This window comes from Convolutriloba macropyga, chromosome 8, assembly GCF_964194025.1.
Source record: "Convolutriloba macropyga chromosome 8, txConMacr16.3, whole genome shotgun sequence".
Classification (NCBI taxonomy): domain Eukaryota; kingdom Metazoa; phylum Xenacoelomorpha; order Acoela; family Convolutidae; genus Convolutriloba; species Convolutriloba macropyga.
Window position 1 is genome coordinate 20,306,361 of NC_134475.1, and position 15,530 is coordinate 20,321,890.

Here is a 15,530-nt window from a genome sequence, read left to right on the forward strand (position 1 = left end):
AACAAATTATCTCAAAATGACCTCTTCACCTTGAACATTGCCAGCAGTTTCTAATTACAATACATTACAAACGAAGCTACTGTTAAAGTCCAATGTTCGAAAACAGAAGTCAACAGTCAAAAACGGAGGTGAATGCTCGAACTGAAAGAAGTCAAAATTCAAGTCATGAACAAACTTGCTTTCTGCTAAAAAAAAAACCTGTAGAATCTCATTACTCCTCTTCGAGTCGTAAAAACCTGTAGAATCTCAATACTCCTCTTCGAGTCGTAAAAACCTGTAGAATCTCAATACTCCTCTTCGAGTCGTAAAAACACACACACACTTTTACAATAATTGCTATGAACTTCGTTCAAGAGCAATTAAACAACAAAAACAGCTGCAAGAATTGAAAACCTAATCTTTATTCATCGAAAATTTCCTGGTCTAGTCTCCAGTTGGAAGCAAGACCTATAGAATAACTCAAAGTTAAATACTAAACAAAAAACTAATTTGAGAAGCACAAAATACGAAAAATGAAAAAAGAAAAACCGACGAAAACTCATTAAAATTTTCTTAAAATTACTACGTTAGCTAGAGCAATCTATTTAAACCAACAAACTCACGAAATGATTAAAAAAAAGCTTTGAAGAAGAAATGAACTGTTAAAACACCTCTAACATGGCAAAATGACAGAAGAGTGTTAATTGTTTCAGATTGTCAAAAATTCTTCCAAACCAAATTATTAGTTTATAAAACTGACACAAACAACATTACCTAAATAATTGGGTTTTGATTTTAAAAAATTGCTTTGAAAATGCCACTTGTGATAAAAAAAATGTCATGCCTATTTCTCTCGCTCTCTCAAAAATATGGCTTGAAAAGAAAACCACTCTTTCTCCTTTCTATGCCTCTTTTGTCAGAAATTTCACCTAAACTCTTAGTTTTCACGCATTTCATTTCCTGTTTCAAGTATAGTCCAACAAAATTACCGATAAAGAAGACGTTCCACCAATACTTGTAAAAAAGACGAATTCTTCAAATTGCAAAAAAAAAACAAGATTTTGGTTCAAATATGAATGAACTTGTGTGTTTAATATTAGTTATCAGCAAAGCTGACCAAATGTTTTAGAAAGACTTATTATTAACGTTACAACGTGAACTTTTGTTAATGCAAGTTACGACTGAAAGTTTTCAATGTATTAATTTAATTATATCAGTTGTTTTTCAATTTGTGATATCATAATCATTTTCAACTTCTGGCATCAATTACTTTTGCGTAAGTATTTTTAGTAAATAGCTTAGGACATAGTTCTACCGCAAGCTGACTGCTCACGGAGCATTTTGTAGTTCCACCAAAATCAAACTTCTTAATTCTTCGGGAAAAAATCAGTTTAATTTTAAATTTGACTTCTACGTGAAATCTGAAAGTAGATCAATAAGTTACGCTCTGATTTTGCCGGTTCACAAATCGAGCTTTCAGCTAGGGTGAAAGAGATTTGTTGACATTCAACAATGTTGTTTGAAATGTCTCATTTGCAAACAAAATTACAAGAGAACTTTGACTCAAACAACTTTATAATTCCTTCAGATCACCTCAATTGAACCAACAAATATTATGATGAACCCAGTCAACAGTTAGTGCGTGCGATAAGTGTTACGCAATATTTATGACCAGAATGAAGTTAATTACGTAATATTCTCAGAGCTTAAAGTACATAGTTCTTAGTAATAGCGTGACACTATGTGAAGGAAATTTTGCAGTATGATTAGTTCACGCTATCTTCTGAACAACTAGTTGAAATCAAATTTTGCACCTTTAATCACATTTGTAGTTTAGATCTAACTAGCAGACATTTCAACAACCAAACCTGAAATTTGAGAGGACAAAGAGAACAAAGGACCAAACAAAGAGAAAGTTTGAAATCAGGTCAATGCTCCTTAATAGATTCAATTAGTTGAAAGATTCGTATAAACTCCTTCTTTTTGCATGTTTTAGGTTGCCTGAATTCCAAAACGATTTCAACTAACCACACCGCAAATGGCACCCAATATCAACGACAAAGTTGCCCAAGCATCGCAAGAAAGTTTCAACGAGCTATCAGATCTTCTGACAAGCGGCTCCGATGACCGATCGCGGCTGCGAGGCCCCAAAAACGTGAACAAATACATGACAAAACCAACTCCGAACCGTGACTGCATATTTCGCGCATCATGTACGTGTAACTTTTCAACCGAAGACGCCTATGACGAAGTCTCCAAAGTCTGGAACCGAATGAAGGCTGATGCCCACTTTGATTACCTGGGATTTGAAGACGAGTTGAGGCTGCGATTGAAGTCAGCCCTGGGGTTGGCCGATGATGGATGTGAGGTCATTTTCACACCTTCAGGTAAAAAAATATTGTCTCTGAGCGCTGTGCTTGAAAGAAAGTGTTAAATATCTTTACCATCAGTTTGCAATACTAACAAGGCACTTGAAAGATATCTTTACTCAAGTCTTCAAGCTATTAATTGCTCTTGAACTTCTTAGATCACTAACTTTGTTTTCAGGTCAACGCCACTTTCTCTTCTCTTATTCGTATGAACAGGGAGATATCTGTTAATCAGTCAAAGCCAATAACACATCAAAGAATAAGATTAACACGTCTGGATCTTTCTAGATTTTTCTATAATTTCTGCAGATTGATTTTGCCATCTCAGAACGGAAGAAGTTGAAGGTTCTTGGAATCGCCCGGGATCTCGGATCACGACTCGGACTGTCGCCATCGTTCGCTTCATAGCAACGGAGGACCAATGCTTTGTATTATCTAACCATTAATCTTATATTTGCTAACAGTGTGTATGTTGGTATAAACCATAGCAGCATTTCAGGAAGTGACGCTGAGTACATTCCTGTGATGATTGCAAAAATGTTGCATCCGGGTCGAAAGGTGATCAATATCGTTACCTGTGGAGGTGAAATTGGATCGTTTACTCTTGATTGCGCCAATGGAAAGCACTTTTCCGAAACCCTTCCAGTTCCATCTCCAGATTTCGAACAACCCAAAATTGGTCAGCCTCTGAAAGGTCTCGGTGAGAACGTGGAGGCTATTGCTATCAAAGCTCGTCTTAAAACTGGTAACATAGCGAATGCCACCCGTGAGATTGAGCAAATTCTGGAAAGATCTAAAAAGGAGAACGCGGTTTCTATTCTCCACACAGTAATTGGATCCAAAACAGGAATTTGCGAGTCATTAAGAAGCAAAGACAATTGCATAGGAGTCGTAGATGCATGCCAAGCACGCGTGAACTTTGACGAAATTAAAAACGTTGTACAAAATGGCCACTTTGTCCTTTTCACAGCCAGCAAATTTTTCCGAGCACCGCCTTTTTGTGGCGCGGTTCTTGTTCCTGCGCATTACGTTGACCAAATTGTTACAATTCAAAGCTCTTTGCCCAAAGGACTTAATCATTTCCTAACGTCGGGAAACATTCCTCAAAAGTTCCATTTCTGGAAGACAGATTTAAGCACGGCGTTAAATCTTGGCCTGATATTACGATGGGTTGCGGGCATATATGCAATCGAAAAGTCGCTTAGTATTTCATTCGACGAGCGATTCCAGCTTGAGAGCGCATGGAGAAAAGAAATTTGCGGCGAGGTTGAGAAAAGTCCATATATGGAAATATTGGACTCCACCAACATTCCGTCCATTGTTTCGATTAAAGTCAAAATTGGTTTAGAGAACTTGTGGTTGAGAAAGGACGAGCTCACAAAGGTTTGCGAACTGATGACTGAAGATTTAGCACACAAAATTGACAATGCTGACCAATCGTTCCAGTACATTTTGAAAAAAGAATGCTATATGGGCCAACCAGTAGAAATAGGCTCCGATTTTGCAGTTCTCAGAATTGCTCTCGACTATGAAAACATTTTTCAATTGAAAACTAATTTCGAAGCTACTCTCGCTGAGGACAAAAAATTGCTGTCGAAACTACAAAGCATAATAAAAAACTATCAAAGTTTATGTTTATAATCACTGTTTTGCCCTTGTCTCACTGTAAAATATTAAAGTGGCTTAGATTAAGAGAAAGCTGTAAATTGATTTCATATCAAATAACTATGAATTAACAGTTCGATTATTGGAATTTGAGGCGGCGTACCAAGTTGGTAATAAAAAGCAAAAAAAACATCTACACTAGTAGTATGATAGCTGAAGTGTCATAAATATTAGAAGACTTCTGGAAAATAAAGAAAAGATTACGACACACATTAACACCCAAATTTCGAAGACTGAAATTTGTAGTTCGTCATTTTACGCGTAACAGCAGTTTCAAGAAAACAGCAGTAGCTTTACTGATCTGTACTATAAAATGTTATTTTTTAAATAACAGTTAATTGTTTAATTGCTCTCAAACGAAGTTTGTAGCAATGATATTAGTCCTGTTGGTTTTTTATGCGATTTTTCGCTTAACCGATTTTTCGTCTGACCCATTTGACTTTTCGTCCTCAAAAAGGGGATAAAAAGGTAGCGCACAGCGGGCATTAAGTTTCATTAGAGGCCCTTAGCCGTGTTTAGTAGTCATTCAAGTGTTTAGTGTGGTGAAGCTACTGGGAAGGCCGTAGTTTAAGGTTAAGAGGTCATTTTAAGAGCCCAAAATGTTGTAGTTTATCGTGTTTTTTTTCGTCATTCTTTGAATTTTTGTTGGACCAGTCTAAAATTTTTGTTGGACCAGGCTGTTTAAAGTTGATAAAGGTCTTTTGCAAGTCATAAGTACTTTTTATGACCATTTTAAGAACTATATGTTTTTCTAATCCAAACAGAAACACGCAAATTTATTAATTTTCAAATTTTAAAACTTTTTGAAAATCTTTGTAATTTCTTAGATTTCTCCAGCCTCAAGAGGCAAGGAAGCTCCTCTAGGGTTTGATAAAAGGCTACTGTATAGTTTCTAGATGTAATGGAATGCTTTTCAGCATCACGACTTTCAGCATTTATTTTTTTGACAAAGCTTGCAATTTTTTCCAGTTTTTTTTTAATTTATTGTCATTATGCAGGTTCATTTGGCCTCAGGGGTCAGAAAACATCCGTTGGAGTTTGATAATAAGTTATTGGAAAATTTTTATTGGCCTTTTATGCATTAGTTTTCAACTTTTTAATATCAATTTTAGCAATTTTTTAATGAAACTTGCATTTTTCAAGTTTTTGAAATTTTTTGTCATTTTTAGGTTTTTCCAGCCTCAAGAGTCAAGAAACCTCTTCTAGAGTTTGATAATAGTTACTGCATAGCTTCTAGATGCAAAGGAATGATTTTCAAGTTTTTGATATCACGAAGATAGAGACATGATACGTCGATAGAGACATGATACGACAGAGAAGGACGGAGAGGCAACGTCGTGATCAGCCGCTTCAGTTTAAATATGCTCCACAGAACTTCAAATATTAAGGCTCTCGAGATTCGTTTTGAAAAAACCCTTGAAATGTTTGTCATCAAGACAATTTTTTGCTTCCAACTGAAACGCGTTGTAGCTCATTATAATTTCTCTAACTCATTAGTCAAAACGCACTATAAAACCTCCAGTCCTGCACAAATCTTGTAACACAATTCATATAATTTTGGAAATCATAATCCTGCCATCATTTGGCAAATAGATTCACACTTGCAAGATAACTTTAAGGTACCAAAATTACAGGAATTGAAAACCTAATTGATAACTTACTTTTGGAAGTTTGGTATATTAAGTAAGTTGAAACAAAACTGGCCAATCATGCTTTAGGATGATTGAAACTGTTTACGCGGAAAAAGTGGCACTCCTAAAAGTATGGATTTGTCCTTTTTTTCAAGTATTTAGTGATGTTTATTTATTTTCCCACAATGCCACAAAGATACAAAAAACAAGTACAGTCGAAAAAACCAGTTTAAAATGAAAACACTGCGCTCTGAATAACCTCGTCAATTTTCAAAACGCAGGCAATTTTCCGTACAACGAAAAGCTCAATTTTAATCACGTTACAAATATTTGCTAACAAATACTGCTACTAAAAATTTGTCTTAAAATGTTTTTACCGGAAACTTTGCTTATCATGTCTGGAATTTTTCACAACTTCCGCGTCCAAATAACGAAATCAATGTTGAATTCATTTTCTCGTGATATGAGGAAGCCTTTAAATGTGACGAAATCGAGTCCTAAAGAATACGCAATACAATCTATTCAAAAAACATTATATGACCCGAATTAAACTATAATTTCTTAAGTTTTCATGTTTAGATAACTGTTTTTATCTCAACAAGAAATGCCCTAAAGCCAACAATTGAATGATTTACAGCTGATGAGTTTAAAATAAAACGAAACCAAAATGCAAGCTGATCTATGACATATAGAGGTATTACATACTGCTATGCAAAGACAATGAGGTGAGCTCAATTTTTCAACAAGGGAGGATCCAATCAAGACAAACTGAACAAGAAGCAAGTAACAGACCATTAATGACCACTTTTTAATGTTAAACTAGCCTTGAAAATATCGCCAGAGTGTAAAAATGATAAAAGATACAAAATTGGCCAATGCAAGATAATTAATTTTAAAAAATTAACCCACCAGATCCACGAAAAGTAACAGCGCATGAGTGTATGTAAAAAATGACGACACTCACATGAAATCAATTCAATTAAAGAGAGCTTACTAAATGGTAAACCAAAATTTGAATCCATAGACAAACAAGGAGACTCGGTAAGGTGCGTTTGCACATAATGTTCCGACCCCGCTTATCCACAATTTTGGCTTAATTGTCTACCAAATGAGGAAGAAAAAATTTTAAAAATCTCACATACTGATCAAAAATAATTGGTAAATGAATAAAAATGAAACATAACTGGGAGATTGCCAGAAAATAGCCGCAACAGCTTCGTAGATCTGCAGTCTCAACAAAAGAGTAAAAAAGACAGACCAAAAAATTCGTCTTTCCATTGAAGGCGGATATGTTATATTTTGATTTAAAATCTGTATAAGTTTTTGCTGCCTCTATTAGCTGCTCTCAAATTACCTTCAATTAGAGTGACACACACCCATTTGACCTTATCTCTTTGAAATAAAGAAAACAAAAGTCAGTTTCAAAGTGAGGAAGTCATTTTTGAGAGTGAGGTAAGTCAAGTGTGACCAAAACGTTAATCACGCGAATGAACAAAAAAACTCGCTCCACTAAGAGCGAAAAATGAAGTCACACACGCACTTCAGTTAAAATTGCATGAACGAATGAACAAAAAGCAGATTTGAAGTGGTTGTGACGTCATATGGTGGTAACAAAAATCGCTACGACGAAATAAAAAAACATAGCAGGACAAGTCCTGACCTACAATTCAAAAAATTTTCATTGACTAAACAAAATCCTAGACCTAAACTGACTGTTAGTGAAATGGCAAAATTAGTAATCTGATTTCTTCAAAAATCAGATAAGAAAATTTAAAAAAACTAAACCAATGTCAAAATGCCGCATGCGGACAAAAAACCATTAGCGAGAAAAGAAAGTTCGGTTAAAACAAAAAAACTAGGACTAAAACTAACTATGAATGGATTGGAAAAACCATTTAGAAAAAAATCTGATCTAAAAAATTGAAAAAACAGTAAAAAACAAAGTGAAATTTCCGCATGTGAACAAAAAACCACTAGCGAGAAAGCGAAATATTGTTCAAACAACATTTTCTCACTCTACTTTAAAATTGGAGCGAAAAAAAAATTCATGCCGCAAAACCACTCGCTTTTTGCTCAATTTCCTGTTTCAGCGTGACCAAAATCACTACTCCAATTTGACTTCAAAAATAATGAAAATGTGTAAACAGATCTTAAAAAAAAGACAGCACCCCAATACAATTCAAATTCTTTGAATTGTAAAAACCAAGAGAAGGCCAATAATAGCCCCAGCTATCGCTGTGCGGCTATTAATAAACAGCTTCCAACTCAAATCACTTAGAAAAGTAAATAATGCCACATTAGTGAGTCGATAAGACTTGTCATTATTAAGACTATGAGACAAAAAAAAACAAAAAAAAAATCGAATAGCAACAATAAACATGAACATCCAAAACTCACTGTCTTTTTTTAAAAAAAACTACAATAACAATAAAGTCAAAAAAAATCCTAAACAAAACAAATTATTTTGTTAGTTTGTACTTCACTAGGAAAAACACGGGACCACTCCATGAAGAGACTCAGTAAAAAGTAGACAAAAATGATCAAAAACGGCAAAATTAAAAAAAATACCGCTGTTTTTTTGAAACAAATAATTTTAAATAACTTCCAGAACATGTCGTACGTCTACAAAAACGAACAACAAATTCAGATGAGAAACACAAGAACTCCATTAAACTTTGTACGAAAACGGTAACGAAGCTGTTAACACCATAATATGTTCTGTAAACAGGAAGATAGAGTCAAATGCAATTTATTTCAACACGAATAATGAGATATGTGGACTCTGAACAATTAGACTAGGTAACAATCATTAAAAAAAGATAAAAATTTTATTTTTCGATTACAATTAAATTTGAAAGATATAATACCATTAGCTATTAACTGAAAACAATAAAGGGCTTCTTTTATTTTTCAAAGGCCATTGAGATCTGGCATTATTCAGAATATATCAGACGTCTACAAAAAGAGCAATAAATAGACAAAATAAAAAAAACTGCAAACAACAGGCATTGAAGCCGTTAGAACAATAAGCAACGCATTAAAAACAGATACATAATCAATTGTGCCTTTAATCAAGAGCGATAGCTTGATATTGGACCTGTAATTGATGAGAAAGGGAAACAAGTACACCAAAAAGAACAGCAAAGTGCAAATTAAAAAGTTAATTCTATGTTTTTTAAAACATTTGATTCCAAAGTCTTGAAAAACTTTAGCTAACAACTGAAATCGGAAAAAAAGATTCTTTTCTTAATCCACAGTAAGCCGTTAAAACCTGCAATTATTCCGAATTATTCATACAACTACAAAAAAATAGACAAAAAATAATTAAATTAATAATTTGCGAAAAACCGCGACGATCGGGGGCGTTAAATCAATAAGCAATGCACTAAAGACATTCGATATGTTCAATTGAGCCTTCTGCAAACATCAATGATTTGATATATAACCTGTAGTTAATGAGATTAGGTAGCAAGTAGACCCAAAAAACAGAAAAGTGCAAATATGAAAAGTACGTCTATATATTTCTTTAAACATTTGATTTTAATGTCATGAAAAACATTAGCAATCAACTAAAATCAGTAATTGGTTCCTTTTTTCAGCCATAGGAAGCCGCTAAGACCTGCTACCATCCAGAATTCATTTTACGACTAAAAAAAGAAGAATAAAGAAAAGCAGAAAATTCCGTTAAATTCTAATAGAAGATGGCGTCGAAGCAGTTAATAACATAATCTATTAACAGAAAAACCGATCCGTAGAATTAAAACCAATTTTAAAGGCTAATAATGTGATATCTGACCTGTTAATCTGGGAAGACAAGAAAAAAGACCTCGAAGAAAGGAATATTTCTAAAAACTAAATAAATTCGTTGTATTCAAGCAGAAAAACAATTATTTATATTGTAAAACCTCAGATTTTAAATTTAAGTCTATTAGAAAGATGATGCGAACTTTATTTATAGATCATACGCCACAAATTGACCAAACCAAAAAGACTAAAACAGAAAAAACAGTCGCAAAGCTAAATAATCTCGAAATTATTAATTTCGTAAATAAGTATTCCTAAAAGTGAAAACGACCATCAGCTTTCGACTAAAAAACTAGATGGGTTTTCCTGGAGCTCTTTCGGAAGCCAGTTGGACCTGAGATTAGTACGCTTTGATTGATTTCAATTGATTTTTTTCTCTAACGTACAAAGAAGCAAAAAATGCGGAAATATCTTAAATAAACATCGACTGATTACAATCCGATTTTTGGGCTTTCAAAATACAGCGATTACACCAAAACTAGACTTGTTATTGCGCTTATTTAGTTAGGAATACTTAATTGATCTGAATTTTAAGGATATGGTTAATTTGATTTAAAAAGTCAATATATCAAAAATAAATGATGCATTTTGCATAATTTTAATTCAAGAACACTCTCAAAGAATGCACAAGTAAAACTTGCCTTCTTTGGAGGCAGCGAAGGAAGATTGTGTCAACAGTTTTTATGTGGGTTAATCCGGCAAATTTAAACTAAGTGGACGAAAAAGCTCCTATCGCTGAAAAGAATAAATTTTGAAAAATTTTGCACCAATTTTAGCCAGAAACTGGACAAAAAGTTGATACTCTTCTGCTTTTAGAGATAAAATCAACAACACTATTTGTACAATTTTTAAAGCATTTTTAGGCAAAATTGCCAAAAACTTGCGTAAAAATATGGACATGTGAAAAGTAACAACGAAAATCAGTCAATCGTTCACAATTTTATACCTAGATAACGCCGTGGAAAAATTGAAATCCTTTTAGTTATATATTCACTGGACGGGCTTTCTAATGATACCACTCATAGCCCTCTACGATATAGCGATCGGCCAAAATTGACTCAACAAAAACCCCGTTTGAAGATACAGTTCCTCCCCCACTGAAGTCTGTCGGAACAAAACCTTTTTGAGCGGTATAAAATGAGCATTGAGGCGGGATAAAAGTAAGCCGGCTAACGTCGGGCGAATTGCTCTGACACGAATGAGGAGCTGCTGGCTTCGATAGTAACCCGCTGGGGTAAAATTATATAAAAATATAATTGCTACAAACTTCGTTTGAGAGCATTTATAAATTCCTCAAGCTATCAATTTTCTACTAAATAAGACTGTTAATAAATTTTTTCCCTAATTTTGTCCTTCTTTTTTGTTATTCGGTTAATAAATTAGATGACTATAGTTAGTCTTACCTTTCCAGTAATACCTGGTTCATATAGTTTTTTAGCGGTAAAGCGGTTTCCAGGTTGAACTTCCAGCGTAAACGGCAAAAGCGAGTTAGCTCGGGTACGACAAGCATGACTCTAAAGCTGAACTTGATAATTTAAGATACCAATTATTCAAAATCTTTGCCTCAGAGTGAGTGCTCAAGGAGGGATGAGCGACAGAAAGCGCTTTTTGTTCACTGCGAATATAATGGTTCTTGGAAACTTACTTCCTGCTTTCCCCATAACTCTTAACATTATAAGTCAGAGTATCTCACTGTATGGAGACTTTTGAGCAAAATGGTCAATTTAAAAATCACTTAGAACTCATATAGTGATATAAAATACAAAGGATAGAATTAGAAAATGTATTTGACAAAACCAATCATATTACATGCAGTTTTGTAAACTAATGTATGATTATGTTGCACCGGCTGTGATTCGTTATAAAGCTGTCATCTTGAATATCTCCCGTCCTCTCAATTAGGTGGCGAGGAGGTCGGGGTGCAGGATACCAGGAGACAGTAGTCAGCAAAAACACAGGTTGATGCGATAGGGGCTTCACATTCACATGTCTGCGGGAGGAGGGTAAATGTACCTATAACAGGGCACAAAAAGGGTTCAATCTTCCTTGTTTCCCATATTTTGTCAGTCCTAAGTAGTCCTCAGATAGAGGACTAATGCAAAGTAAATCGCTATTAGAACTGTGGGTCAAAACTCAGTTCTTCGAGGAATCATATCAGCAGAGTAAGTATAGTTGTAAACCGTTTACGTGCTTGTTCCAATATAACTTATGACCGGCACAATCGGATCTTGCATAGTAGCGCAGAAAATGATTACGCAATTGAAGGTCACGTTGATATCATCAACTTCACAAAAACGTAACAGAATAGCCACGAGTACACAATGAGCTCAGCTTATAATTACAGATACCAACAATAGAACAAACCTTGTAGCGATACTGAAGAAGAGGTAGAAAAACACAGCGACCCCCACCAATATTATAAGCATGACGTAAAGCATTATTTTGGCCTTCGGGTCCTGTTCCACCGAACTGATGTGTTCACTCGGGCTTTCTTTTTGAACAACAGCGCCATTTTCGTGCCCTGCTACCCCATTGGATGATACCGTCTTGTCCTGGCGGTAGTTGTTGCCTCTCCCTCCGTTTCTGTCCATTTCAAACGAATCGTCTGCATTCTGTTGATGAGTTGTGTTGTGCGATATTTCTATTCCAAGAATCCAAAGGCACAGACTCTTCGCCTTGCTCTCTTTTTTACCTTGTTTCGAATCACCTGAAATTAAATAGAGCAATTATTAGGATCTCTTCTATCTCTTCACAAATTCCACTTTTCCCACCGTACTAGTGTTTACAAAGAAGCTCAGGATTGCCACAAAAATAAAAATTTCTGAAGATGCTTAAGCGGCCAAGTCCACATACTCGAGCTATAATACTATTACTAAATGAAGAGGTCAAGGAAGCTTGAACAAACCTCCAACGTGATTTGCGTGTCCATTAGCCTGAACAAAACTACGCCCTCCAGTGGATGAATCGGCTGATGTGCCAAGGGCCTCTTCGGCAACCTCTGCAGGATCCGCACTCACAGACTCCCTTCTTCCCATGTCAATGCTCCTCATCATGATTGAGTTAGCGGATTCTTCATCGGGCCTCGGTGTTTGGTCCAATCTGGTCCAGTATGTAGTCCTTATAATCTGCAGACAAGAATAAAATGCGAAGTGATAATAGAACCATTTGCGAACAATTTAAGCGCAATTTAACCTTACTTAAGTTCCGTACCATCCAAAAATTGGTTATCAATTCATTGACTGTGATTTGGTCAACAGCAACTTCCCAATTATCAACAATAAAAACGCCACATTCTGCATATCAGCTGTCAAGGGCTTCAATTACTAAGCCGTACCGCATTCTTCGGCAGCGCGTTCACCATTTTTACATGTTTGAGTTTTATTTTTAACTGCCTATCACAAACTTCTGAGATGAGCGCAAAGCTAATTACAAAAGCTCAGATACAATATTTGTTCCGACCCCACTTGTGGGGGAAGGAACTATATACTCAAATGGGTTTTTTTTTTTTGTTCAGTGAATTTTGGCCGATCGATATATTCGTCGTAGAGAAATGTGAGTGGTATCATTAAAAAGCTGGTCCAGCGTAGAATTCAAAAGTAAAAAGATTTTTTTGAATTTCGTTTTTTTCGAGGAGTTATCGAGGATTGAAGTTTTGTGTGAACAATGGGATCTTTAGCATGATTGTTCACTTTTAGTACAATTTTCTTCAAACTAAGATCTTTTTTACGAAAACATTAATTCAAATTTCTATAAAAAGAATAAATTTTGAGTTCGTAAAAGTTGAATGCAAGGCGATAGAAAGACTAGTTCTGGTCTCATAGGGAAGTTCACTATCAAAAAAAAAATCGAACTCTAATTGAGAGCCCTTTTTTTAATAAAACTTTTCTCTTTTTTGCTTTTTTAAGTCACCTAGAGACAAGTCACATTTTATATCGACGTTCTATTAATGACAAAACTCCTTTATAGTCGAATGAAGCGCAATGAACAAAAAACGTCGTTTTCAAGGAATTGCTCATGTTTTTTTTTGGCTTCGATTCTGAGTTTTCGTAATTTTGAATGAAATTTTGAATTTCTTTTTGAAGTTTTACTATTTTTTTTGGAGTCCTATGGTAGGGATTCATTGACTAACAGTGCAATATGTTCCATAATGAGCATTAAGTGAACATGTCTATTTCATTGAGGGGGCGGCTAATGGCTGTTAAGACTTAAAAAATAATTTTTCGAATTTTTTTTTGAATATTAAAGAATCATAATCTTATTATAGTGAATTGTAAGTCAGTCCAGGGGTGAGAGCACCCTCTTCCTTCCTACTGCAACCAAAATTAAACTGGTTAGCGGTTTTATCTTCTATCTATTGGTTATATGACTTCAATGACAAAAAATTTCAATTTTTTAAAATTTTTTTTGGATTTTTACGTATTATTGGTTACTTTTGAAATCTTATCACATTATCCAAATATTGACAGTTCCCATTAGCTTAAAAACGATGTTCTGTGGATGACCAATAAAAATTTTAAACAAAAATTTATGGTTTAAATGGCTTCGACACGTTCTTCTTGCACTTTTCTACTGATTTTTTGGTTTTCTCCTGTTTTTTTTTGTTGTTTTAATAGTCATTATACTTACTGTGATCTCATAATGAATACCTATGCATGACAAACATAAATGTACTGCCACCGGGGCATCTTTGAGCGTTTTTATTGACTTCCGTTGAAAGCTATTGAATTTAATGTCTGTTAAAATAAAAATCATTTTTCGAAAATTTTATTTGAACAATAACAATTCCTAAATTTTTCTTGAACTGTTAGTGAGTTTCAGTATTGACTGGACCCACTTGCTTTTTACTGCGACTAAAAATATTCTGTTTAGCTGTTTTATCTTCTAGCTATTGGTTATATGACTTCAATGACAAAGATTTCAATTTTTTTTAATTTTTTTTTTGGATTTTTTGAATTATTGGTCACTTTTGAACTCTTTATCACATTATCCAAAGATTATTGTAATCCAATTGGCTTAGAGAGGACGTTCAGTGGATCACAGAGAAAGTTTTCAGAGAATAGCTAATGGTTTAATTGTCTTCGACACTTTCTTCTCGCATTTTTCTACTGAATTTTAGTTTTTGCTGTTTTTGTTATTGTTTTCTGTCATAAGACTTATTGTGATGTCTTTTTAACTATCTATGCATGACAGACATCATTTTCCTCCCTATGGGTTATATCTGAGCATCGTCATTGAGCTCCGATGAAAGATTGAGTTTACTGGCTGTTAAGGGTTTAAAAATAATTTTTCGAAACTTTTTTGAAATTCAACCATTCCTAATTTTTTTTCGTGAATACTCTTGGTCATTGTTGGTTCTAACAGAATCCATTTCCGTTCTACTATAGCCAAAATTAATCTGGTTAGCGGTTTTATCTTCTACCTATTAGTTTTAAAACATCAATGCCACGAGAATTCATATTTTTTTTGGGTACTTTATTTTGTTTTTCGATCCTTTTGAAATCTTATCACATCATCTTACTGCTGAGAGTCCCTATTGGTTTAGGGAAGAAGTTCAACGGATCATAAATAAAGTTTTCAGGGAAGAGCTTATGATTTGAGTTGCTTCGACATTTTCTTCAGGCACTTTTCTACTGAATTTGTGGTTTTTGCCTCTCTCTGTTGTTGTTTTCATAGTCATTAACTTGTTGTAAGGTCTTATTGATGAAATACGATTGGCAAAAAAACTTATTGTCCCCTCGAGGCATCATTTATTGTATATACTGGCTTCCGTTGAAGGCTAATGAATTTAATGGCGTTGATAATACGTGTTTTCCCGCAATTTTCGTGCGTCTAATGTATTTGTTTATATTTGTTGATTTTTTGAAATTATATTGATAAAAAAGGTTTTCCCATTGCTCCTGAAAAATTAATTTAAAATTGAAGAGTGTTTAGTGAAAAGTTCATTTTTTTAATGCCTTCGACCCTTTTGTCGCTCAATTTTTTTTCCTGAATTCGCTGTTTTTGTTCTTTAGGTAGCCGTAAATTGCTCACAGATCTCATAGGCTTGTAATTGAGGACTGAATGAATGATGTTGCTCGAAACA

General features: G+C 34.5%; 4 protein-coding genes across 7 annotated transcripts in view; 3 read left to right on the forward strand and 1 right to left on the reverse strand.

Annotated features, from left to right (window-relative positions):
- LOC142344573 (eukaryotic peptide chain release factor subunit 1-like) overlaps positions 1 to 15,530 on the forward strand; it is a 271,614-nt gene that overhangs the window by 93,408 nt on the left and 162,676 nt on the right. The gene's annotated exons all lie outside the window — the stretch shown is intronic.
- Positions 1 to 15,530, forward strand: part of LOC142344571 (putative H/ACA ribonucleoprotein complex subunit 4) — a 556,150-nt gene that overhangs the window by 93,405 nt on the left and 447,215 nt on the right. The gene's annotated exons all lie outside the window — the stretch shown is intronic.
- LOC142344565 (uncharacterized) lies at positions 1,092 to 4,101 on the forward strand. 3 transcript variants are annotated; one of them, XM_075396338.1, is made up of 4 exons: positions 1,094 to 1,255; positions 1,817 to 1,906; positions 1,976 to 2,366; positions 2,848 to 4,101. In XM_075396338.1, the coding sequence occupies exons 3-4, from the start codon at positions 2,018 to 2,020 to the stop codon at positions 3,987 to 3,989; spliced, it is 1,491 nt and encodes a 496-aa protein (XP_075252453.1). In that variant the 5' UTR covers positions 1,094 to 1,255; positions 1,817 to 1,906; positions 1,976 to 2,017; the 3' UTR covers positions 3,990 to 4,101. The 3 variants fall into 3 exon arrangements, with proteins under 3 accessions (XP_075252454.1, XP_075252453.1, XP_075252452.1); XM_075396339.1 differs by lacking the exon at positions 1,817 to 1,906 and having other exon boundaries at positions 1,092 to 1,255; XM_075396337.1 differs by lacking the exon at positions 1,094 to 1,255 and having other exon boundaries at positions 1,675 to 1,906.
- Positions 11,153 to 15,530, reverse strand: part of LOC142344569 (sodium/mannose cotransporter SLC5A10-like) — a 262,692-nt gene continuing 258,314 nt past the window's right edge. For both annotated transcript variants that reach the window (XM_075396343.1, XM_075396344.1), the window contains exons 11-13: positions 12,354 to 12,573; positions 11,813 to 12,155; positions 11,153 to 11,461 (exon numbers count right to left, since the gene is read on the reverse strand). In XM_075396343.1, the coding sequence (XP_075252458.1) occupies positions 11,431 to 11,461; positions 11,813 to 12,155; positions 12,354 to 12,573 (594 nt within the window). In that variant the 3' untranslated portion in view covers positions 11,153 to 11,430. The remainder of the gene's footprint in view (positions 11,462 to 11,812; positions 12,156 to 12,353; positions 12,574 to 15,530) is intronic.

Bases quoted from the DNA above. Each gene is read 5' to 3' on its own strand.
- LOC142344565 (XM_075396339.1), top strand. From the start codon at position 2,018: ATGGCACCCAATATCAACGACAAAGTTGCCCAAGCATCGCAAGAAAGT. The intron at 2,367-2,847 runs GTAAAAAAATAT...GCAGCATTTCAG, and splicing joins GGTCATTTTCACACCTTCAG to GAAGTGACGCTGAGTACATT.